This window comes from Pseudophryne corroboree, chromosome 7, assembly GCF_028390025.1.
Source record: "Pseudophryne corroboree isolate aPseCor3 chromosome 7, aPseCor3.hap2, whole genome shotgun sequence".
NCBI classification, from domain to species: Eukaryota; Metazoa; Chordata; class Amphibia; order Anura; family Myobatrachidae; genus Pseudophryne; species Pseudophryne corroboree.
In genome coordinates this window covers 241,789,018-241,814,579 of record NC_086450.1, presented here as the reverse complement: position 1 = coordinate 241,814,579, position 25,562 = coordinate 241,789,018, and the positions used below count along the sequence as shown (strand labels likewise).

General features: G+C 47.7%; 1 protein-coding gene across 1 annotated transcript in view; it reads right to left on the bottom strand.

Moving 5' to 3' along the window:
• Positions 1-25,562, bottom strand: part of PDIA5 (protein disulfide isomerase family A member 5) — a 295,349-nt gene that overhangs the window by 139,797 nt on the left and 129,990 nt on the right. The window contains exons 9-11 of the mRNA XM_063934059.1: positions 15,318-15,409; positions 15,082-15,153; positions 653-789 (exon numbers count right to left, since the gene is read on the bottom strand). Coding sequence (XP_063790129.1) covers positions 653-789; positions 15,082-15,153; positions 15,318-15,409 — 301 coding nt within the window. The remainder of the gene's footprint in view (positions 1-652; positions 790-15,081; positions 15,154-15,317; positions 15,410-25,562) is intronic.

The window sequence follows — 25,562 nt, the reverse complement described above, 5'->3', positions numbered from 1 at the left end:
TTTTTATAAAGTCTTGAATCAGATTTTTCAACTTGCTGCAGGTTTTACATTACGGATGATTATTCATTAATCTCATTGTTGCATTTGGAGGCGAACTTTTATTATTTTTAATTTTACCAATGCCAGGAATTCAGTACAGCTTAGGCTGTTTATATTTTACATTTATCTTGAAATTTCAACCTCCATTTTCCTTTTAGTTAAGCGGCAGGCTGTTTTACTACAACTGCTCTTATATTCGTTATATATCTGCCAATGTGATATAGCCCTGCTGAAGGTTGCCATTTTATTAGCAGAGCCAGTATGCAAACTATAATCAACTTCCTAGCAACTAGTGACATCACTTAGGGCCAGCTGTACTTTGCCGTGAAAAGTGCTAAATGTCATGGAGATAAAGTACCAGCCAACCAGATCCTGTCATTTTTCAAACCCAGCCTGTGACATGGCAGTTAGGCGCTGATTGGCCAGAACTTTAACACCGTGAAATGTACCTCTTTTCAAGGCTAAGTACATCTCCCCCTCAGACTGAATAAACATTCATGAGGTACTGGTTCCCAGCTATATTTTTATAAATACTAGCTAAACACACAAAATGGTGGTTTCCCTTGCATAAAGTTGACAGGTCCTCTTTAAGCTCATATAGACTGGAACTTACATGGAGCATAGAACATAACAAGCACAGACTGATGATCCGTCACAAACTGGTCGAAATCGGCATCTGTAAGGTGATGGACTGCACTTTCTTGCTCCGCCCACGCCACCTCTGGAGCTTCAGGGGCTGGAGGCTGGGGACTGATAACAAGAGAGACCATATGACAATACAGACTTACATGTACAGTATTACATGGGTAGTGCCATGTATAGTGCTTTATCACAACTTTTTGAAAGCAGAGAGCAGTAATGTGTCCTCTTAGTGAGAGGAGCTTGGTTGCAACCCTGGCTGGAAAATTGGTAAATCATTTTGCTGCATCAGGGGCCTGATTCAGATGTGGTTGGAGGTGCAGCACATAGCAATGTTCGGTACTTAGCGCATGCATCGGCCCGTATATGAGGTATAGACGGGGTCCAAATGAGCCGGTGCACTTTAAATTTCTTCACTGGGTGTGCTGGCTCCTCCCCTCTATGTCCCCTCCACACAGGCAGTTATAGGTAAAACAGTGCCCGAAGGAGAAAGGACATACATGAGAGAAGGAACATGAGAACAAAGAGTGGTGAGATTTAATACCAGCACACCACAAACATATAACAACCAGCAACGACTGGTAACTATAACAATAACAGCTGAACAGGTAACCACAGAACAGAGAACCTGGAGAAAAGTCAATGCACTGAGGTGGGCGCCCAATATACCTTATGGACTACAAGAAAAGGATTTACCGGTACGAAATGAAAATCCTATTTTCTCTAGCATCCTTAAGGGATAGTGGGGAAACTTAGTACGATGGGGACGTCCCAAAGCTTCCAGAACAAGCAGGAATGTGCGGAGATTCTGCAGCACCACCTGCCCAAACTGGGCATCCTCTTTGGCCAGGGTATCAAACTTGTAGAACTTTACAAAAGTGTTCTTCCCCGAACAGGTAGCAGCTCGGCATAGTTGCAAGGCCAAGATTCCACGGGCGGTCGCCAAGGAAGAGCCCACAGATCTTGTAGAGTGGGCCTTGAGAAACTTAGGAACAGGTAACGCTGCCGACACATAGGCCTGCTGGATAGTAAGCCTAAGCCAATGAGCAATGGACTGCTTTGAAGCAGGACAACCCTATTTCTATGCATCATAGAGCACGAAAAAGGAATCTGTCTTTCTGATCTGAGCCGTTCGCTTGACATAGCTCTTCAAGGCTCGCACAGCATCCAATGCATCCGGAGGAGCAGAAGAGTCAGAACTGGACGGGACCACAATAGGCTGATTCAGGTTAAACGCAGAGACAACCTTCGGCAGGAACTGCTGCCTAGTTCTGAGCTACGCTCTGTCCTCGTAAAAGACTAAGTAAGGGCTCTTACACAATAAGGCCCCCAATTCTGAGACACGTCTAGCAGAAGCCAGGGCCAGTAACATCACTGTCGTCCACGTAAGGTACTTGTCTTCTACCGTCATCAGAGGCTCAAACCAGGAGGACTGTAGAAATTCCAACACCACATTCAAATCCCAGGGTGCCGTAGGCGGCACAAAAGGAGGTTGTATGTGTAGTACCCCTTGCAAGAAGGTCTGAACTAATGGCAATACAGCCAATTTTCCCTGGAAGAAAATGGAGAGAGATGAAATCTGGACCTTAATGGAACCCAGACGCAAGCCCTTATCTGCAGGAAACGTAAGAAACGTCCCAAGTGGAACTCTGCAGGTGTATACGTGCGTTCCTCGCACCAGGAGACATATCTTCCAGATATGATGATAGTGTTTTGACGTCACAGATTTCCTGGGCTGAACCATGGTGGCAATAACCTTTTTGGAAAAGCCCTTGTAAGCTAGGATATTCCACTCAGCCTCCAAGCTGTCAAACTAAGTCGCCGTAAGTCCGGGTAGACGAACGGTCCTTGATGAAGAAGATCTCTTCTTAGTGGTAGAGGCCAAGGGTCTTCGACGGACATGTCCAGAAGATCCGCGTACCACGCCCTCCAAGGCCAATCCGGGGCAATCAGAATTGCATGGACTCTTTGATTTCTGATTCGCCTGAGCACCCTTGGGAGCAACGGAATCAGAGGAAACAGGTAGAGCAGCCGGTAAGGCCAAGGCGACGCCAGTGCATCTACTGCCCTCGTATGAGGGTTCCTGATTCATGAGCAATACCAATGAAGCTTCTTGTTGAGATGAGAAGCCATCATGTCTATCTGCAGGCAGCCCCACCGGTGGATGATATGCTGGAACACCTGATGGTGGAGACCCCACTTCCCCAGGTGGAGATCGTGACGACTCAAAAGGCATCCCAGTTGTCCACACCGACATTGCTCCTGCATTTCTTTCCACCCAGAGGAGTATCTTTAACACCTCTCGCATGCAGGCTCTACTTTTGGTCCCTCCTTGCCGATTGATGTATGCCACTACTGTGGCGTTGTCCGACTGAACTTGAATCGCGTGATCCGTGAGCAGAGGAGATGCCTGAAGTAGAACATTGTAGATCGGAAGGAGGGCTTTGTGGGCCGATCACATGCCCTGGAACTGTACACCTTGGGTGCCAGCACCCCATCCTCACAACCGTCATGAGGAGGATCCAATCATGAATCACGAAACTCCGGCCTTCCAGTATGTTGGAGGACTGCAGCCAGCACAGGAGGGAAATCCTGGTCTGAAGTGACAGCCGAATCATCCGGTGCGTCTGTAGATGTGATCCGGACCACTTGCTCAGAAGATCCAATTGAAATGTTCTGGCATGGAACCTCCCTTATTGGATCACCTCGTATGAGGCGACCATCTTTCCCAACAATCTGATGCAAAGATGGATGGATACTCGAGTAGGTCGGAGCACAATGCGGACCATCTCCTGAAGTTGTCTTGCTTTGTCCTTCGGGAGGAACACCTCTTGGGCCACCGTAACCAGAAACTACCCCAGAAACAGGAGCTGTTGAGTCAGCTCCAGGTGGGACTTCTGTAGATTGAGAATCCACCCATGATCTTGCTTTTATTAGAAGATCGTCCAGGTAATGCATAACACTGACCCCCTGGACCCGGAGTTAGAGCATCATCTCCGCCATCACCTTCTTGAATACCTTCGGAGGCTTGGAGAAGCCAAAGGGTAGTGCCTGGAACTGGTAGTGATCGTCCAGTAGGGAAAACCTCAGATAAGCGTGATGAGGTGGCCAAATTGGAATACGAAGGTAGGTGTCCTTGACATCCAAGGAAACCAGGAATTCCTGTTCCTCCAGGCCCGCAATTCCTGCCCTCAAGAATTCCATTTTGAACTTGAAAACCTTTAGGTAAGGGTTCAAGGACTTTAGATTCAAAATGGGCCGTACCGAGCCGTCCGGCTTTGGTACCATAAACAGGTTGGAGTAATAACCCCTGCCTCGTTGTGGTTTCGGTTCTGGAACAATGACATGGGACTGGACCAATTTTCGGATGGCATGTTGCAACGTAAATTGCATATCCTCCAAAGCTGGCAAGCTTGATTTGAAAAATAGCTGGGGAGGAGTACCGTCGAACTCCACCTTGTAGCCCTGAGAAATGAGTTCCCTTACCCAGGTATCCTGGCAGGAGACTTCCCAGATGCGGCTGAAGTGACGCAGTCGAGCTCCCACCTCAAGATCTCCTCGGGGTGGGTGGGCACTGTCATGCTGAGGGCTTAGTGGTAGGAGAACTGGTGTTCTGTTCCTGAGAACCAGTTGCGGCAGGTCTTTTTGACTTACCTCTGGTGCCTCTATTCGTATTGGAGGCACCTCTGGCCCTAGATCGAAATCTGTTAGACCGAAAGGACTGAACAGACGGCCCCGGGTAGGAACGCCTAGCCGGCGGGCCCCCAGAGGGGAGAAACGTGGAATTCCCAGCAGTGACTTTGGAAATCCACATATCCAACTCAACCCCAAAGAGCCATTCCCCAGAAAAGGGGAGGGATTCTACAATGCACTTTGATTCTGCGTCCGCTATCCACTGACGCAACCACAAAGCCTTGCACGCCGACACTGCCATGGCAGAAGTCCTAGCATTAATATTCCCCATCTCCTTAAGCAAGTCACACAGGACACGTGTAGTGTCCTGAATGTGCTTGAGGAGAGTCACAATACTGATCAGAGGAATATCCCCGGAGAGGGCCCCCTGAATTTGAGTAGCCCACGTATGAAGAGGCCTGGGGCAGGCAGCACCGCCTTTTTGGACGGTTGAGAGACTGATATGTCAACCCCCGGGGGTTCTTCCCAGAATTTCCTACCTTCAGGAGCAAATGGGAAAGTGAGCAAAAACTTTTTTGACACTTTAAATTTTTTGTCTGGATTTTTCCAGGCCAACTTGAAAAGGTCATCTAACTCTGCAGAATCAGGGAAAGTGACATTAGGCTTGTTTTGTGTAAAGAAAAACGACTGCTGTGACGCAGTGTCCTCTAGAGGGAGCTTTAACACGTCCCGTATAGCCAGAATGAGGGGTTCAATACCCTGAGCAGAATCCCCACTAATGGAATCTAAGTCCTCCCCATCCTCCTGTATATCCTTATCTGAATCAGGGAGTAGGGCAGGTAAAACACGCTTCTGCGGACGCAGGTAAACCACGCTTCTGCGGACCTGCATGAGAGATAAAGGGCTGTGTAATATCTGCCCTAGCAGCTAAGTCGCAACAGTCTGTTGTAGTAGCTGAGTTTTCTGAACATTAGCAGACAGTTGTGATGACATATCAGACATCATAGTTTTAAGAGCCCCTAAGGCAGGAGGGCTCTGGACCCTCACCCCCAGCCCCTTCACTGATTTGTGAAGTTTGGCTGCATTGTTCACATGAAACAGAATCAGATAAGGGAGAGAATTTAGTGTGGCACACACTTCAGAGTTTGTGTTTATCCATGTTTATAGTAATCATAATAACATACACACAGACAGTATACTGATCAAGCCTGCCCTTACTGTATGTGGGAGGAGACACACAGAGAAAGACACCAGCACACCCCTAGCTGCACAGTCCCAGTGAGGCTGTCAGCTAACATTATTACAGTGAAACACTAGTAAATACTGTCCTGTAGAGGACACAGATTGTGTACAATAGCTCACCCCCTATGCTACACCCTGTACCAGTTTTCCAGTGTGTCTTTGGAGTCACGAAGAGCTGTGTGTGCTGTTTGCTGCTGCATTAAGCAGAGGAAGGCGCCAAAACGCCTCTGGTCCCGCTCTGAGGTAGCTCCGCCAACCCCCCAATGGTGCCAAAGCTACAGTGATTTTTATACTGCAAAGTAAGTATCCTATCATGCTTAAATACATCACACAAGTGCTAGTTTAAGCAACCTTGAGCTAGTTTAAACGGGGGGGCTCTAGCGGGTCCCCCCCCAGGAGGGTCCCGTATGCCGCGCCATCGTCCAGCCGCACTTTGCACCGGGGGACCACCCTAGCGGGGCCCCCAGTTTGTCCTCACCACAGACGTCACCTTAAGGCATATATTAGGTGTGTGTGCGGCGTGCTGCAATTGCGACAGTCAAGGCGCAGTGCCCCGCTAAACAAACAACCTCTCAGGACGGTGGTCCTGCAGCGGGGAAGCGGCTCTGCATCTCTCAAGGCAGTGACCGCCCCATCCCCTAACCTCCAAAGCTGAAGGTATGCTGTTGCCCAAACAGCATACCGAAAATAAGGAGATTTATGGTAAGAACTTACCTTGGTTAAATCTCTTTCTGCGAGGTACACTGGATTACGCAGGGAATAACATCGGGGGTGTAGAGCAGGATCTTGATCCGAGGTACCAACAGGCTAAAAGCTTTGACTGTTCCCAAGATGCATAGCGCCGCCTCCTCTATAACCCCGCCTCCGTGCACAGGAGCTCAGTTTTGTTAACCAGCCCCATGCAGTAGCAGGTAGAAATGAGATGACAACAGTTAGTAGCCACACAGCACCACATTCTCACGACAGGAGAAGGTACCAGTGGCTAATGCCATACAAACCCAAAGAAGCTAAGTGTGTCACGGTGGGCGCCCTGTGGAATTCAGTGTACCTCACAGAAAGAGATTTAACAAAGGTAAGTTCTTACCATAAATCTCCTTTTTTGCAGCGGGGTACACTGTATTCCACAGGGAATAACATCGGGGATGTCCTAAAGCAGTTCCTCACGGGGCGGACACACTGTAGTGGGCACAAGAACCCGGCGTCCAAAGGAAGCATCCTGGGAGGCGGAAGTATCGAAGGCGTAGAACCTTATGAAAGTGTTCACAGGGGACCACGTAGCCGCCTTGCACAATTGTTCAAGGGTCGCACCACAGCGGGCCGCCCAAGAAGGTCCAACCGACCAAGTAGAATGGGCTTTAAAGGTATCAGGAGTTGGAAGGCCAGCCTGAATATAAGCATGTGCAATCACCATTCTAATCCATCTAGCATAAGGTCTGCTTATTAGCAGGCAAGCCACGTTTGTGAAAACCAAAAAGAACAAACAGAGAGTCAGATTTCCAAACTGACTCCATTCTTTTCACATAAATACGGAGAGTCCGTACCACATCCAAAGACTTCTCTTTGGATGACAAATCTGGAGAGGTAAATGCGGAACCACAATTTCTTGGTTAAAGTGGAAAGAAGACACCACCTTAGGCAGATAACTAGGGTGGGTCCTAAGAACCGCGCGGTCACGGTGAAAAATCAGGTAACGTGACCGACAGGATATGGCACCCAAATCTGAAACCCGTCTAGCAGAGGCAATAGCCAGCAAAAACAAGACCTTAAGAGTAAGCCATTTAAGGTCCACAGACACTAGGGGTTCAAAAGGAGCCTCTTGTAAGGCGTCCAGAACAACCAACAAATACCCAGGAGCCACAGGAGGCCCGTAGGGAGGTTGAATTCGGAGAACACCCTGAGTGAAAGTATGAACATCAGGCAAAGTCGCTATCTTTCTCTGAAACCAAATTGACAAGGCCGAAATATGAACCTTATTTATTTATTAACAGTTTCTTATATAGCGCAGCATATTCCGTTGCGCTTTACAATTAGAACAACAGTAATAGAACAAAACTGGGTAAAAACAAACAGATATAGAGGTAGGAAGGCCCTGCTCGCAAGCTTACAATCTATAGGGAAATAGGGATAGATACACAAGGATTGATGCTACCTATTGCATAATGGTCCACCAGATTACTAGGTTCTTAATGGGTTGTATGATGATACCCCACAAAGTTGGTCAAGTGTCAGGAGGGTGTGAGACTAAAGAAAGACAAGATATGTGATGTTATGAATACTCTACAGAGGATGTAATTAGATAGGGAAGCACTGAAGGTTATGTGGGTGGGTCTGGAATTTGATAGGCTTGTCTGAAGAGGTGAGTTTTCAGGGAACATTTAAAGGTTTGGAGACTAGAGGCGAGTCTTACTGTGCGTGGGAGGGCATTCCACAGAGTGGGTGAAGCCCGGATAAAGTCCTGTAATTTTGAGTGTGAACAAGTAATGCGTGTGGTTGAGAGACGTAGATCTTGTGCAGAGCGGAGAGGTCGGGTAGGGAGATATTTTGAGGGGTGTGGTACATCAAATCGACAGTGTCTAGGTCGACAATGTTTAGGTCGACCACTATAGGTCGACAGTCACTAGGTCGACATGGATGGAAGGTCGACAGGGCTTCTAGGTCGACATGTGCTAGGTCGACAGGTCTAAAGGTCGACATGAGGATTTTTTTTTTTTTATGGTGTAGTTTTCTTCGTAGAGTGACCGGGATCCCAAATTAGTGCACCGCGTCCCCTCGCTTGGCTCGCTTCGCTCGCCATGCTTCGGGCATGGTGCCTTCGCTCCGCTACCGCTTTGCTCGGCACACTTTACCGTTCCAATCGTAGTCCACGTGGATCGTTAAGTATGAAAAAATATGAACAAATAAAAAATCTGAAAAACTCATGTCGACCTTTAGACCTGTCGACCTAGCACATGTCGACCTAGAAACCCTGTCGACCTTCCACCCATGTCGACCTAGTGACTGTCGACCTATAGTGGTCGACCTAAACATTGTCGACCTAGACACTGTCGATCTTCAGACCAGATCCCATTTTGAGATGAGTGAAGAGATGTATGTTGGTGCAGTTTGGTTAATAGCCTTGTATGTGAGTAAAAGTATTTTATATTTAATACGGTAGAATACCGGTAACCAATGGAGGAACTGACAGAGCGGATCTGCAGACGATGAACGTCTGGCAAGGAAGATTAGCCTCGCAGCTGCATTCAAAATGGATTGTAGTGGTGAGAGCCTATGTTTGGGAAGACCGGTCAGGAGACTATTACAATAATCAATGCGAGAGATAGTGAGAGCATTGATTAGAGTTTTTGCTGTGTCTTGTGTAAGATATCGTATTTTGGATATGTTTCTTAGATGTATGTAACATGATCTTGAGACAGATTGAATGTGGGTAACAAAGGACAGTTCAGAGTCAAGAATGACACCTAGGCAGCGAGCTTGTGGGGTAGGGATGATTGCCGAGTTCTCAACAGTGATAGAGATATCAGGTTGGAAACTACTATTGGCTGGTGGAAATATAATTAATTCTGTTTTGGAAATATTAAGATTGAGGTGGCGAGATGTCATCCAAGATGAAATGGCAGAAAGGCATTCAGTGACACGGCCCAATACAGATGGTGACAAATCAGGGGAGGATAGGTAGATTTGAGTATCATCCGCATACAGATGGTACTGAAATCCGAAAGAGTTGATTAGTTTGCCAAGAGATGTGGTATAGATAGAGAAAAGCAGAGGACCTAGGACTGAGCCTTGCGGTACTCCAACTGAGAGAGGTAGCGAAGGAGAGGTGGAATCAGAGAAACGAACACTGAAGGAGCGATTAGATAGGTAGGATGAGAACCAAGAAAGGGCTGTGTCCTGAATACCTAGGGATTGTAGTGTTTGTATGAGAAGAGAGTGGTCAACAGTGTCAAAAGCAGCAGAGAGATCAAGGAGAATAAGTAGAGAGTAATGTCCTTTAGATTTAGCAGTGACCAAATCATTCACTACTTTAGTCAGTGCTGTCTCTGTGGAGTGTTGGGCACGAAATCCTGACTGAAGTGGGTCCAGTCGGCTGTGTGAGTTAAGAAAGTGTGTGAGGCGAGTGTAGGCAAGTCTCTCAAGTAGCTTGGAGGGGCATGGGAGCTGAGAGATGGGACGATAGTTAGTGAGAGAGTTCGGGTCAGAGTTTTGTTTTTTCAGAATGGGAGTAATCACTGCATGCTTGTATAGAGAAGGAAAGATACCAGTAGACAGGGAGAGATTACAGATTTTCGTTAAGGCTGGGATGAGCACCTTGAGAGAGGCCAGACGCAAGCCTAAGTCCAGGCCCTGTTGGAGAAAGGCCAACAGATTGGCAGTACTGAATTTGAATACATCAACATTCTTAGCAGCACACCATGTGAAATGAGAATTCCAGACCCTATAATAAATCGGAGCCGAAGCCGGTTTATGGGCCTTCAACATAGTTTGAATGACTGCCTCAGACACGCTGTCAAAGCCAATCAGGCCAAATCCTGGTAGACACAAGGGCCCTGATCGAGGAGGTCTGGGCGTTGTGGAAGCAGAAGAGGACTCTCTATCGAGAGACCCTGCAGGTCCGAGAACCAATGCAGTCTGGTCCACGCTGGAGAGAGTAGAAGTAGGATTCCTCCTTCTTGCTTGAACTTCCTTATTACCCTGGGCAGGAGTGACACCGGAGGGAACACGTACGGCAGCCGAAAGTTCCATGGAATTGCCAGTGCGTCCATGAACGCTGCTTGAGGGTCCCTTGTTCTTGCTCTGAAGACCGGAACCTTGTGATTGTGTTGAGACGCCATCAGTTCTACATCTGGTAGGCCCCACTTGTCCACTAGGAGTTGAATTACTTCTGGATGAAGGCTCCACTCTCCGGTATGAACATCCTGACGACTGAGGAAGTCCGCTTCCCAGTTGAGGACTCCCGGAATGAACACTGCCGATTTGACTGGCAGATGGCGTTCTGCCCACTAAAGTATCCTTGACACTTCCCTCATTGCCATGCGGCTTCGAGTGCCGCCTTGATAATTTATGTACGCCACCGTGGTGGTGTTTTCTGACTGTACTTGAACAGGCCTGTTCTGCATCCAAGGCAGGACTAGTGTCAGTGCATTGAACACTGCCCGCAGTTCCAGAATGTTTATCGGGTGGAGAGACTCCTCCCTGGTCCACTGACCATGAAGAGAGTGTTGCTCCAATACCGCGCCCCAACCCCTCAGACTGTCATCCGTCGTCAGCAGGACCCAGTTGGAGATCCAGAAAGCACGGCCCCTGCTCAAATCGCTGATCCTGGAGCCACCAGGACAGAGACAGGCGAACGTCCGGAGTCAGGGAGATCATGCGAGTCCTGATCCGGTGGGGCAAGCTGTCCCATTTGGAGAGAATCAACTTTTGGAGAGGGCGAGAGTGAAATTGAGCGTACTCTACCATGTCGAAAGCCAACACCATGAGGCCTAGTACTTGCATCGCCGAGTGTATCGACACACGTGGGCAAGATAGGAAGCGTCGTATTTTGTCCTGAAGTTTCAGGTCCCTGTCCGGAGACAAAAACAACCGCTGTTTGTGTGTGTCCAACAACGCTCCCAAGTGCAGCATGCTCTGAGCCAGGACCAGGGAGGATTTCTTCTAATTAATTAGCCACCCGTGGGCTTGTAAGAATTGGACCGTCAGTACCAGATGACGAAGGAAAACCTCTGGTGAGGTTGCCAGGATCAACAGATCATCCAGAGACGGTAGGATCCTAATGCCCTGATGGTGAAGGAGAGCCGTCACAACCGCCATGGCCTTGGTGAAAATTCTCGGAGCCGTGGTCCGACCAAAAGGTAGGGCCTGAAATTGGTAAGGTAGGTTGCCAAAAGCAAACCGCAGGAACTGCTGATGCGAAATGGCAATAGGGATATGTAGGTAAGCATCCTGTATGTCCAGCGATACCATATAGTCCATGGGCTCCGAGGCCAGAACAATAGAACGAAGAGTTTCCATACGGAACTTGGAAACCTTCACAAATATTTTCAAAGACTTGAGGTAGAGAATGGGCCGGGAGGACCCATTCGGTTTCGGGACTAGAAACAGCGTGGAATAGTACCCCCTGCCCCTCTGAGCCAGAGGCACCGGCACTATCACTCCTGTATCCAGGAGAGATTGCACCACCAGATGGAGCATCTTTGCTTTCACCTGACCCAAAGGGATGTTTGTAGAGCAAAACCGAGGTGGGGGACGTTTCTTGAAAGAGATGGCGTAACCGTGAGTGATGACTTACCTTACACAGGGATCCGAAGTGGTTTTTAACCACACCTGAGCAAACCTTAGAAGTCGGCCTCCTACCCTGGGATCCCCAAGGGGGAGGCCCGCCCCGTCATGCGGCATGTTTATCCGTTTTGGAAGCAGGCTGATGGGCAGCCCAGGCACGTTTTGGTTTGGGCTTGGTAGATCTGGAAGAGCGTGACTTGTTTGGGTACGCCTGACCCTTTGCTTTACCCGGTGGCCGAAAGGAACAAAAGGAAGTACTCTTAGCCTTCGGAGCAGAAGGAGTAATACTAGGTAGACAAGCCGTCTTAGCAGACGCTAAATCAGCAACGATCTTGTTGAGGTCTTCCCCAAAAAGTATGTTCCCCTTAAAAAGTATCACCTCCAAGGTCTTTTTAGAGTACAGGTCAACAGAACAGGACCGCAACCAGAGAATCCTGCGAGCCAGAATGGACGTAGTAGATGCCTTGGCCGCTAGGACACTTGCATCAGAAGCCGCCTCCTGAATGTAATGAAATGCCGTAATGATATAGGAAAGGCACTGTCTAGCATTATCAGAAAAATTAGAAGGTAGCTCCGCTTCAACTTCCTGAACCCAGGCTTCAATAGCTTTCGTTGCCCAGGCAGCTGCTATAGTGGGTCTATGCACGGCTCCAGCAAGAGTGTAAATGGACTTCAAACAACCCTCCACACGCTTATCCGTAAGGGGATAACGATCTTTTTAGACAGTGAAAATTTCGTACCTGGAGATTCCGAGGGTTCCTGACGTATGTCAACCAGGTGGTCAGAATGGAGCAAAAGCAATTTAGTCACCTTCTGACGTTTAAACTTATCTGGTTTCTTAGAGGTAGTAGGAGGCTACTCATCATCCTCAATTTGAAGAATGAGCCTGATGTCCTCCAAGAGGTCAGGAACATCCACTTGTGTCAGAGTTTCCCCATCTGAAGTGTCTGGATCAGTATCAGTGGGGTCATCTTCATCGGAAGAAGTATCCGGAACATGCGTGGATTGTGAGGAGGTAATCGCCCGTTTAGAGGACCGCTTGGTCTTAGGCGGGCGAGGGTTAGCGTTTTGTTTAACCAGAGACTGGTTTAATTGCTGTAACTGAGAAGGCAGAGTATCCGCCCATAGCGGATTAACTGCAGGGACAATATGTGGCTGTAATGGCCCAGAAGGTCCCATAGGGGGCGTAAGCCTAGTTACCAGCATAGTCAGTAAAGTAGTAAAGGTAGCCCACAGTGGGACTTGATCTGCCCCTGGTGCTGCCGACTGACCTAGGGGTGCAGAGACCCCCGTACCTGAACCCTCTGCTGCTATATTTTCCTCAGGACCATCCATGTCTAGCAGACATTGCTTGTAAGCGTACCCTTAGGGTGACCAAAAGTACAATCTAAGAAGACAGAATACCTGGCAAAAAAAAAACCTTACGGTGCGGCTGCAAGCAGAACAGACACGAAATAAAAATAAAAAAAGAGGATTTAAGAGATATACAGTGACTGTAACTTTCACAGATAAAATACCAAACAAGTATATCCTGTGAAATACTATATCTATAGGACCCTGGCGCATGTAGCCCCCCTATGGGTATAGAATATAGAGATAGAAAAACCTGTGGAATACACGGGATAGCAATCACACGGCAGCTACTGGCACACACAACCAGTCACATGTACAATGCAGTAATTATTACAAACAGCAATAAAACTGCACTGGACTAGCAATACTAAGTAATACTACAGAGGAAAGCTAAATAACAATATAGATATAACAATGCACAGTGAAACTGATTGTATATCACAGGGTACTTGTACTAAATAACCCTGAATGTATGCACTCTTTCTTAACTAACGCTGTCTAGAGACATGTAGAATACTTAAGTGTCCTCTAAATGCACAGCGCTGATGATGCAGACGGCTTTACAGAGGAGACAGAGCCCAGCAGTCCCAGGATCAGCGCAGCATGTGAGAAATGGCGCCCAAAAGTTGACAGGGAGTGAGGGAGGCAGAGAGAAGCAGCTCCAGTGCGAGAACAATCACAGTAAATGGCGCCTGGGGCTGAGGGAGTGGCTATAGGTCAAAGCCTTATCCCCTTGCTGGACTTCACCACCGGGTACTGCGGGCCTTTCTTAAAACAGATTTTTAGTAAAATCCGACCTTTGCTTTTGCCCTGGTGGTCTAGTGGGGTCCCTGTACGGCAACAGTGTCAACGACAGTGCGCGCGGTCCGTCTCCAAAGGACCGCGCCGGATCGTGATTTCAGCGGGTCCCACCTGGGGGACCCTCTTACCTCCTCCCTTGGTGCGGCCACGCGATCCTGGAGAGCAGCAGTGAGTGTGTGCGCCCTGATGGAGACCAGAGCCCTCCGCTGTAAGTACCCGGCAACCAGGACACGGGAGTATACAGCGCCGCTGGGGGAGGTGATTGAGCTGCAGCATGAGATGTCAGAGTACTGCAGCCCTTGAAGTCTTCTATTTTTCAATGTAAAAGCTCTTTTCAGGGCTGCTGGAGCAGACACCAACTTACAAACTGAGCTCCTGTGCACGGATGCAGGGGTTATAGAGGAGGCATCTTGCATCTTGGGAACAGTCAAAGCTTTTAGCCTGTTGGTGCCTCGAATCAAGATCCTTGGTGCCCAATGTTATTCCCTGTGGAATACAATGTACACCGCTGCAGAAAATAAAAGTTTAAAATAAATTGAAGAAAACTCTGGAGCTGCAGAGATGTGCATCTTCTCCTGAGGGCAATTTTTTCTAAACTGCCTGTGGGAGGGGATACAGAGGGGAGCAGCCAGTACACCCAGTGAAGAAAGTGCTCGTTTGGACCCCGTCTATACCCCATCGTACTAAGTTTCCCCAATATCCCTTATGGATGCTAGAGAAAAACACACAACTTACATCAACGATCACTAATTCGCTTCTGTTTGACGTCATGTTATACAGTGTACATATAGGCTAAACAAGATGTACACTGCTACGTTCTATGTCTAGGACAGGACATCTCTATAAGCTACTTCATAATGGACAGAACAATACAGTATAGAGCTTTCCCGATGGACAGGACAGAGCTGTACACAATGCAGCTGGTAAGGATACATGTGCACCTATTCTATCGTTCCTTATGGGTCTGCAGAAGCTTCTTTTAGGTTGTCCTGCATGAGGTGCAGTCTACAGCTGTACATCCCAGTACTCCGATACACAAGATAAAGCACTGACCAATGAAGCATCATACTGGTGGGGTAATGTCACACTACTCACTTCTGCAACCAGTCTGCAATGTCCTTGGCTGTTGCTCCATATTTCTCAAAATTGAACATATACTTTCCTTTCCTTGAGAAAAAAAAATAAAAAAAGCTTTTTATTACAAATACTTAAAAACACTTGAGCAGCATAAGGTAAATCATGAAATAACAGCACCAACTGAAATCAGCGCCGATGGCACAGTAGCTCACCTTTGAGCATACAGAGAAAGACAGAGACTTGGGGATACTCACTCAAAGTACAGAATGGTAGGATAACCCTTCACGTTGTACTGCTCCTTCAACCTCTCAAACTCTGGAGGATAAACATTCATCCCAGCGAGGACCTGAGGGGGGAATCTAATTAGTATGTAAACCTCCATTTCATACTAATGCTAAACACAGATACATTGGAACAAGAGATTGTTCCATTTCACATTCAGAAAGGACAGTTATAGACAATCCACAATTTCACAAATAAACATAGTTATTGTAATAGATTACATATTTGTGTAGAGTCCACAGGACAGTGAGCCCTACTCACAAGCACTTACATTCCAGAGTTAATATGTTAGGCCAAACATTAGAGGAGACTAGAGTTGGGTAATGCAGAGGCTGGCATATTAGGAGAAAGGATGGTAGTCTGGGGTGAAAAGATGAGTTTAGGGGTGCGCTTTAAGACTTGGTGAGCGTCTGATAGAATGTGGGAGGGCATTCCAGAGGATAGGAGCAGCCTTGGAGAAATCCTGGCGCTAAATGTGGGAGGTGATTAGGAAGGAGGAAAGTCATTGAAGGAGTGGATAGGGAGGGAAGGAAGTACTGTATGCGAGAGTCTGAAACTGCAGGGAGAGGGGAATGGTTGATGGATCTGGAGGCGATAAGAGTGTGAACATAAACTGTATCACTAAAACTGTAGTGTGCTGGCCTTTAAACACAATCATATTAAACTAAGTGGGTGGTTCAGTAAGAATCGCATAAGCGATCCTCACTGCATTTCCCCGATGTTAAACTCCTGCGCATGTGCAGAACAGGACCTGCGATCGCGGCGCATGTATGCGAATGCCTTTGATTGGCAGGCAGAGGCGTTTGCGTGGAGGGACGGGTGGCGTTTAAGAAAATGGGAGTGTGACGCCCACGTTTTCTGGTAGTGGCGAGGCGAAGGACTATGTCGTGAGACGCACTTTTCTTGGCCTCGCAAACTGCACTGCAATGGCATACCTGAGTAAGCTAAAGTTTACTCACCCTGACGTCGCAGATTAACATTGCGACGTCAGATGGACTCCTGCGGGCACGGTGGCTCGCTTCGCTTGCCACAGGTTCTATTATCCCTCTATAGAGGGAGAATCACCTATTTTGCCGGTATTCCAGCGGCAGCATTGTACACCTGTCAGAATGTCGGCATCGGTATTGCGACCGCCAGAATCGCCCATTGTCGGTATTTTAAACGCATAACGATTTTTGTGATTGAAAATTGGATGCTTCTGAATGCAGCACTCGCTTTTCTTTGCATTTGTAAGTACAGTATTTGGTAGCGTGTGCTGTGTAGATTATATACACAAATACGCACATAAACCTCATTGCTCCTAATGCAGACATAAGCATCATTACATTACAACTAGTGTCGCTGTCATCTTGTGGTAAGAGAATTATTTAGAGTACGCCAGCAGGGACATGTCACACGTCTTTCTGTGCACCTGTCACATGAGATCAGTCTCTGTACAGCAGCCGATGCCAAATCTGGTACGTCCCATAACCGAAATACCATCAGTAATAAACTACCTCACAAGGTGCTGTATACACAGAAAGGTTCACAGTGGAACTGTCATCAGACTGGAATTGATTATGGACCAATACATTTTCTCTTTAGGTAATACACTATAATACAAAAGTATTTCATAAGAGAAGCACTCAAACAAGGACACAGATAAACCCTAACAGCTTTTTGGAAGTTTGCGTTCAGCCATATCATTCCAATACATTAACATAGCAGAATGCCCTAAAGAACCATTACACTCCACTTACCTAGTGTAACAGTTATGCTCTGCCTACTTTATCTAATCTGCAAATTAATTTGAACACTGTATTTGGCCGGATAATAAGATTTTACTTACCGGTAAATCTATTTCTCGTAGTCCGTAGTGGATGCTGGGGACTCCGTAAGGACCATGGGGAATAGACGGGCTCCGCAGGAGACAGGGCACTCTAAGAAAGAATAAGGACTACTGGTGTGTACTGGCTCCTCCCTCTATGTCCCTCCTCCAGACCTCAGTTAAGGAAACTGTGCCCGGAAGAGCTGACAGTACAAGGAAAGGATTTTGGAATCCAGGGTAAGACTCATACCAGCCACACCAATCACACCGTATAACTTGTGATAACTTACCCAGTTAACAGTATGAACAACAACAGAGCATCAGACAACCTGATGCAAACATAACATAACCCTTAGTTAAGCAATAACTATATACAAGTATTGCAGAAGAAGTCCGCACTTGGGACGGGCGCCCAGCATCCACTACGGACTACGAGAAATAGAGAAAATAAGATTTTACTTACCGGTAAATCTAACGTCCTAGTGGATGCTGGGGACTCCGTAAGGACCATGGGGATTATACCAAAGCTCCCAAACGGGCGGGAGAGTGCGGATGACTCTGCAGCACCGAATGAGCAAACACAAGGTCCTCCTCAGCCAGGGTATCAAACTTGTAGAATTTTGCAAACGTGATTGAAACCGACCAAGTAGCTGCTCGGCAAAGCTGTAATGCCGAGACCCCTCGAGAAGCCGCCCAAGAAGAGCCCACCTTCCTTGTGGAATGGGCTTTTACAGATTTTGGATGCGGCAATCCAGCCGCAGAATGAGCCTGCTGAATCGTGTTACAGATCCAGCGAGCAATAGTTTGTTTTGAAGCAGGAGCACCCAGTTTGTTGGATGCATACAGGATAAACAGCGAGTCAGTTTTCCTGACTCCAGCCGTTCTTGCTACATAAATCTTCAAAGCCCTGACTACATCTAGTAAATTGGAATCCTCCAAGTCACGAGTAGCCGCAGGCACCACAATAGGTTGGTTCAAATGAAAAGATGACACCACCTTCGGCAGAAATTGCGGGCGACTCCGTAATTCTGCCCTGTCCATATGGAAAACCAGATAGGGGCTTTTACATGACAAAGCCGCCAATTCTGACACACGCCTAGCCGAAGCTAAGGCCAATAGCATGACCACTTTCCACGTGAGATACTTTAACTCCACGGTCTTAAGTGGCTCAAACCAGTGAGATTTCAGGAAACTCAACACCACGTTAAGATCCCAAGGTGCCACTGGTGGCACAAAAGGGGGCTAAATATGCAGCACTCCCTTTACAAATGTCTGAACCTCAGGAAGAGAAGCCAGTTCCTTTTGAAAGAAAATGGATAGGGCCGAAATCTGGACCTTTATGGACCCTAATTTTAAGCCCATAGTCACTCCCGACTGTAGGAAGTGAAGGAACCGGCCCAGCTGGAATTCCTCTGTAGGGGCCTTCCTGGCCTCACACCAAGCAACATATTTTCGCCATATACGGTGATAATGTTTTGCTGTCACGTCCTTCCTAGCCTTTATCAGCGTAGGAATAACTTCATCCGGAATGCCTTTTTCCGCTAGGATCCGGCGTTCAACCGCCATGCCGTCAAACGCAGCAGCGGTAAGTCTTGGAACAGACAGGGCCCCTGTTGCAACAGATCCTGTCTGAGAGGCAGAGGCCATGGGTCCTCTGTGAGCATTTCTTGCAGTTCCGGGTACCAAGTCCTTCTTGGCCAATCCGGAACAATGAGTATTGTTCTCACTCCTCTTTTACTTATGATTCTCAGCACCTTGGGTATGAGAGGAAGAGGAGGAAACACATAGACCGACTGGAACACCCACGGCGTTACTAGTGCGTCCACAGCTATCGCCTGAGGGTCTCTTGACCTGGCGCAATACTTTTGTAGCTTTTTGTTGAGGCCAGTCCAGAGACACCATAAAATCCCCCTCTTCCAGGCTTGCGATGACCGCTCTCAGCGATTCCATCTTGAACTTGAACCTTTTCAGGTAAATTTTCAGGGATTTTAAATTCAATATGGGTCTGACCGAACCGTCCGGTTTCGGAACCACAAACATTGTGGAATAGTAACCCCTTCGCTGTTGAGGGAGGGGAACCTGTACCACCACCTGCTGGAGATATAATTTGTGAATTGCCGCTAACACTACTTCCCTTTCTATGGGGGAAGCTGGCAGGGCCGATTTGAGGTAACGGTGAGGGGGCATCACTTCGAATTCCAGCTTGTATCCCTGAGACACAATCTGTGTAGCCCAGGGATCCACCTGTGAGCGAACCCACTGGTGGCTGAAATTTCGGAGACGCGCCCCCACCACTCCTGGCTCCACCTGTGGAGCCCCAGCGTCATGCGGTGGATTTTGTGGAAGCCGGGGAGGACTTCTGTTCCTGGGAACTAGCTGTATTGTGCAGCTTCTTTCCTCTACCCCTGCCTCTGGCAAGAAAAGACGCACCTCGGACTTTCTTGCCTCTGTGCGATCGAAAGGACTGCATTTGGTAATACGGTGCTTTCTTAGGTTGTGAGGGAATATATGGCAAAAAATTTGACTTCCCAGCCGTAGCTGTGGAAACTAGGTCCGAGAGACCGTCCCCAAACAATTCCTCACCCTTATAAGGTAAAACCTCCATGTGCTTTTTTGAGTCGGCATCACCTGTCCATTGCCGAGTCCACAAGACCCTTCTGGCAGAAATTCACATTGAATTGATTCTAGAGCCCAGTAGGCAAATGGCTCTCTGGGCATCCCTCATATATAGGACAGCGTCTTTTATATGCCCCAGGGTCAGTAATATAGTATCCTTGTCCAAGGTATCAAGTTCCTCAGACAGAGTATCTGTCCATGCTGCTACAGCACTACACATCCAGGCCGACGCAATTGCCGGCCTCAGTAGGGTACCTGAATGTGTATCAACGGACTTCAGGATACACTCCTGCTTCCTATCCGCAGGATCTTTTAGGGAGGCCGTATCCTGTGACGGCAGGGCCACCTTCTTAGATAAGCGTGTCAAAGCTTTGTCTACCCTAGGGGAGGATTCCCAGCGTAACCTGTCCGTTGGCGGGAAAGGATACGCCATAAGTAACCGTTTGGAAATCTGCACTTTCCTATCAGGAGAATCCCAAGCTTTTTCACATAACTCATTTAACTCATGTGAAGGGGGAAAAGTCACTTCTTGCCTTTTTTCCCCAAACATATAAACCCTCTTGTCAGGGACCAGGTTTACCTCTGAAATGTGCAATAAATCCTTCATTGCTATAATCATGTAGCAGATGGCTTTAGCCATTTTAGGCTGCAACTTTGCATCATCGCCATCGACACTGGAGTCAGAATCCGTGTCGATATCTGTGTCAACCATCTGGGATAGTGGGCGCTTCTGTGACCCTGACGGCCTCTGCGCTGTAGGATCAGGCATGGGTTGAGACCCTGACTGTCCCAAGGCTTCAGCTTTATCCAACCTTTTATGCAAGGAGTTTACATTATCATTTAACACTTTCCACATATCCATCCAATCAGGTGTCGGCGCAGTCGGCGGCGACCCCACATTCATCTGCACCTGCTCTGCTTCCACATAGCCTTCCTCGTCAAACATGTCGACACAATCGTAACGACACACCACACACACAGGGGATGCTCTATTTGAGGACAGAACCCCCACAAGGCCTTTTGGAGAGACAGAGAGAGAGTATGCCAGCACACACCCCAGCGCTATATAACCCAGGAATTACACAGTAACTTAGTGTTTACCCAATAGCTGCTGTATTAGTGATTTTGCGCTAAATTTATGTGCCCCCCCTCTCTTTTTACCCTCTTTCTACTGTGATTCTGCAGGGGAGAGCCTGGGGAGCTTTCTCTCAGCGGAGCTGTGGAGAGAAAATGGCGCTGGTGAGTGCTGAGGAAGAAGCCCCGCCCCCTCAGCGGCAAGCTTCTGTCCCGCGATTTTGTGTAAAATGATGGCGGGGGCTCATGCATATATACAGTGCCCAGCTGTATATATGCTCTATTATGCCAGGAGGTACTCAATTGCTGCCCAGGGCGCCCCCCCCTGCGCCCTGCACCCTACAGTGACCGAAGTGTACGGGTTTAATGTGGGAGCAATGGCGCACAGCTGCAGTGCTGTGCGCTACCTCATATGAAGACAGGAGTCTTCTGCCGCCGATTTTGAAGTCTTCTTGCTTCTCTCGCCGGCTTCTGTCTTCTGGCTCTGCGAGGGGGACGGCGGCACGGCTCCGGGATCGGACGACCAAGGGTGAGTTCCTGTGTTCGATCCCTCTGGAGCTAATGGTGTCCAGTAGCCTAAGAAGCACGACCTATCCGCAGTAAGTAGGTTTGCTTCTCTCCCCTCAGTCCCACGTAGCAGAGAGTCTGTTGCCAGCAGATCTCTCTGAAAATAAAAAATCCTAATAAAATACTTTCTTATTAGCAAGCTCAGGAGAGCTCACTAAAGTGCACCCAGCTCTGTCTGGACACAGATTCTAACTGGGGTCTGGAGGAGGGACATAGAGGGAGGAGCCAGTACACACCAGTAGTCCTAATTCTTTCTTAGAGTGCCCTGTCTCCTGCGGAGCCCGTCTATTCCCCATGGTCCTTACGGAGTCCCCAGCATCCACTAGGACGTTAGAGAAATATATATTAAGAGTTACTTATATAGCGCAAGCATATTCTGTTGTGCTTTACAATTGTGAGCAAGCACTAATAAAACAAGACTACGTAAGAGACAGAGGGTGGGATGTACTAACCTGGCGCGGTACATCCTGACACACATCGCATCCATACTAATCGCATATGCACTAACATATGCTATTAGTATCACAAAGGACAGTTCTACCAATAACAGCTGTCCTTTGCAATCAGCGCCTGGACTTCTGGGTTTATGAACCAGGAGTCCATCTGTACATGCGCAGAAGGATGCAGTGGAAGCTGGGAGGGATCCGACTGGATCCCTCTCAGCTAGGAATGCGGAAAGAAGCCCATAGGCGTCTATAGGGTGTCGGAGCCCTGGTGTCCATGGCTTAGTACATTTGGAAATGCGGAAAAAGAACCGAAAACAGGGTCTTTACCGTATTTTTGCTTTAGTACATCCTGCTCAGACAGAGGTAAGAGGGTTCTGATCGCAAGCGAACAATCTATAGGGTGATATAGTTGGGAATGTAAAAAAGCAGAGAGTGAATGAGTGTAGTTACTATCATTCAGATTAGAATAATTGCACACATATACCTTTAATAAATAATTCCTTGTTTTTTACCTTTGTTAATAAAGATTTGAGGGCATATTTATTAGATTGTCAGGTTCTACAACCAATAATTAAAATTTCATAACGCTCCAATTTGAAAATATACATCACATGAACGTATTAAAAACCACCCACAGGGACAGAGGCTATGAAAACTATACTGAGAGTCCCACAATGAAGACCAATCTACATTATACATCTATACACACATATATATATATATACACACACACACACACACACATACATACACACATATATGTGTGTATATATATATATTACACACACCGTATATACAAATACATACGTACTGTATAGGGGGTCATTCCGAGTTGATCGCTCGCTAGCTACTTTTTGCAGCACTGCGATCAGATAGTCGCCACCTATAGGGGAGTGTATTTTATCTTTGCAAGTGTGCGAACGCCTGTGCAGCTGAGCTCTGCAAAAACATTTGTGCAGTTTCTGAGTAGGTCTGAACTTACTCAGCCCTTGCGATCACTTCAGCCTATCTGGTCCCGGAATTGATGTCAGACACCAGCCCTGCAAACGCTTTAACACGCCTGCGTTTTCCAAAAAACACTCACAGAAAACGGTCAGTTGACACCCATAAACGCCTTCTTCCTGTCAATCTCCTTGCAATCGGCTGTGCGAATGGATTCTTTGTTAAATCCATAGCTCACCAACGATCTGCTTTGTACCCGTATGATGCGCCTGCGTATTGCGGTGCATACGCATGCGCAGTAGTGACCTGATCGCTGCGCTGCGAAAAACGGCAGCGTGCGATCAGGTCGGAATGACCCCCATAGTGTGACAAAGACAGCACATATCTGACAGGTGTTTACAACTAGAGGACTGCTACTGGAGAGAATCCAGGCCAAGTGTTGCTGTTGGCCAGGGTTGAGAAGCAGTTTATTGCAGGCACCTGTCAGTTTGTGTTAAAAGGATTTCAGACACAAAAAGCAATGCTCCTGATAGTGGACAAGCTTCCCAGGTGATAGGCCAGGGGATGGCTACTGTTAGGGGTCCTGGACCTTAGGGTCTACTGGAGAACTTGTGTTTGTGCACTGTGAAGACTCTGAACTCTGCCTTTCTGTACCTGACCTGTGAATCCTGCACCTGCTTGTGTAACTGCCTGCGGTTGAGAATAAACTTGTATTGGATTTTACTCAGGTCTATGTGATTCTTGTCACGCAAACACACACACACACACACACATATAATATATAATACATTTTTAATTACCTACCAGTAAATCCTTTTCTCGTAGTCCGTAGAGGATGCTGGAGTTCACATTAGGACCATGGGGTATAGACGGGTCCACTAGGAGCCATGGGTACTTTAAAAAATTGATAGTGTGGGCTGGCTCCTCCCTCTATGCCTCTCCTACCAGACTCAGTCTGGGAAACTGTGCCCGAGGAGACATGCTTTGACAGAAAAATATAAAAGGATAGTGGTGAGATTTCGAACCAGCACACACAAACTAGAGGAAAGTCAAGCTAACCAAACTTTAAACCAGGAACAGCAACCGCTGAACCAACAATACTTAAAGAAATAGTGCAGGAAGAAACGAAGCGCTGGGCGGGTCCCCAGTATTCTCTACGGACTACGAGAAAAGGATTTACCGGTAGGTAATTAAAATACTATTTTCTCTTACATCCTAGAGGATACTGGGGTCCACATTAGTACCATGGGGATGTACCAAAGCTCCCAAACCAGGTGGGAGAGTGCAGAGATTCCTGCAGAACTGATTGACCAAACTGAAGGTCCTCAGAGGCCAAAGTATCGAACTTGTAGAACTTAGCAAACGTGTTCGAATCTGACCAAGTAGCTGAGACACCCCGGGGAGACCCTGGAAGAACCTACCGACCTAGTAGAGTGGGCCTGTACAGATTTTGGACACGGCAGACCTGCTGTGGAATAATCATGCTGGATAGTAAGCCTGATCCAGCGTGCAATTGTCTGCTTTGAAGCAGGACCCCAATTTTATTGAGATCATAGAGAACAAATAGCGAGTCAGATTTTCTGTGGCAAGCTGTCCGCTGCACATAGATCTTCAAAGCCCTCACAACATCCAAGGACTTTGAAGTAGCAAAGGTGTCGGTAACCACTGGAACCACAATAGGTTGACTGATATGAAACGCAGACACCACCTTTGGAAGAAATTGCTGACGAGTTCTAAGTTCAGCCCTATCTGCATACAAAATCAAATAGAGCTTTTGTGAGACAACGCACCCAGCTCCGACACACACCTCGCAGAAGCAAAGGACAACAGCGCGAGGGCCTTCCACGTAAGAAACTTGACATCAACGTCCTGTAAAGGCTCAAACCAATCCGATTGAAGGAACTGCAACACCACGTTCGGATTCCAAGGTGCCGTGGGAGGCACAAAAGGCGGTTGGATGTGCAGAACCCCCTTCAAAAAGGTCTGAACCTCAGGGAGAGAATCCAATTGTTTCTGGAAGAAAATGGATAAGGCCGAAATGTGGACTTTTATGGAGCCCAAACGTAGGCCCACATCCACACCTGACTGCAGAAAAGGAGAAAACGTCCCAATTCAAATTCCACTGCAGGAAATTTCCTGTTCTCACACCAAGAGACATATTTTTTCCAAATACGGTGGTAATGTTTGGACGTTCCCCCCTTTCTGGCTTGGATCAGGGTTGAAAAACCTTATCAGGGATCCCTTTCCGGTCTAGAATTTGACGCTCAACCTCCATGCCATCAAATGTAGCCATGGTAAGTCTTGATAGATGAACGGCCCCTGTTGGAGAAGGTTCTCGCGAAGAGGTAGAGGCCACGGATCCTCTAGGAGCATCTCCAGTAGATCCGCTTACCAGGCCCTTCTTGGCCAGTCCGGAGCAATGAGAATTGCTTGAACCTTTTCCCTTTTTATTCTTTTGAGAATGTTTGGAATCAATGGGAGTGGTGGAAACACGTACACCATCTGGTAGACCCATGGAAACACCAGGGCGTCCACCGCCACTGCTTGTGGGTCCGTTGACCTGGAACAATACTGCTTGAGCTTCTTGTTGAGACGAGAGGCCATCATGTCGATTTGGGGAATTCCCCATCGACGTGTCAAGCACCCGAACACCTCAGAGTGAAGGCCCCACTCTCCTGGGTGTAGGTCGTGCCTGCTGAGGAAGTCTGCTTCCCAGTTGTTTACTCCCGGAATGAAGATCGCGGACAACGCCACAGCGTGTCTTT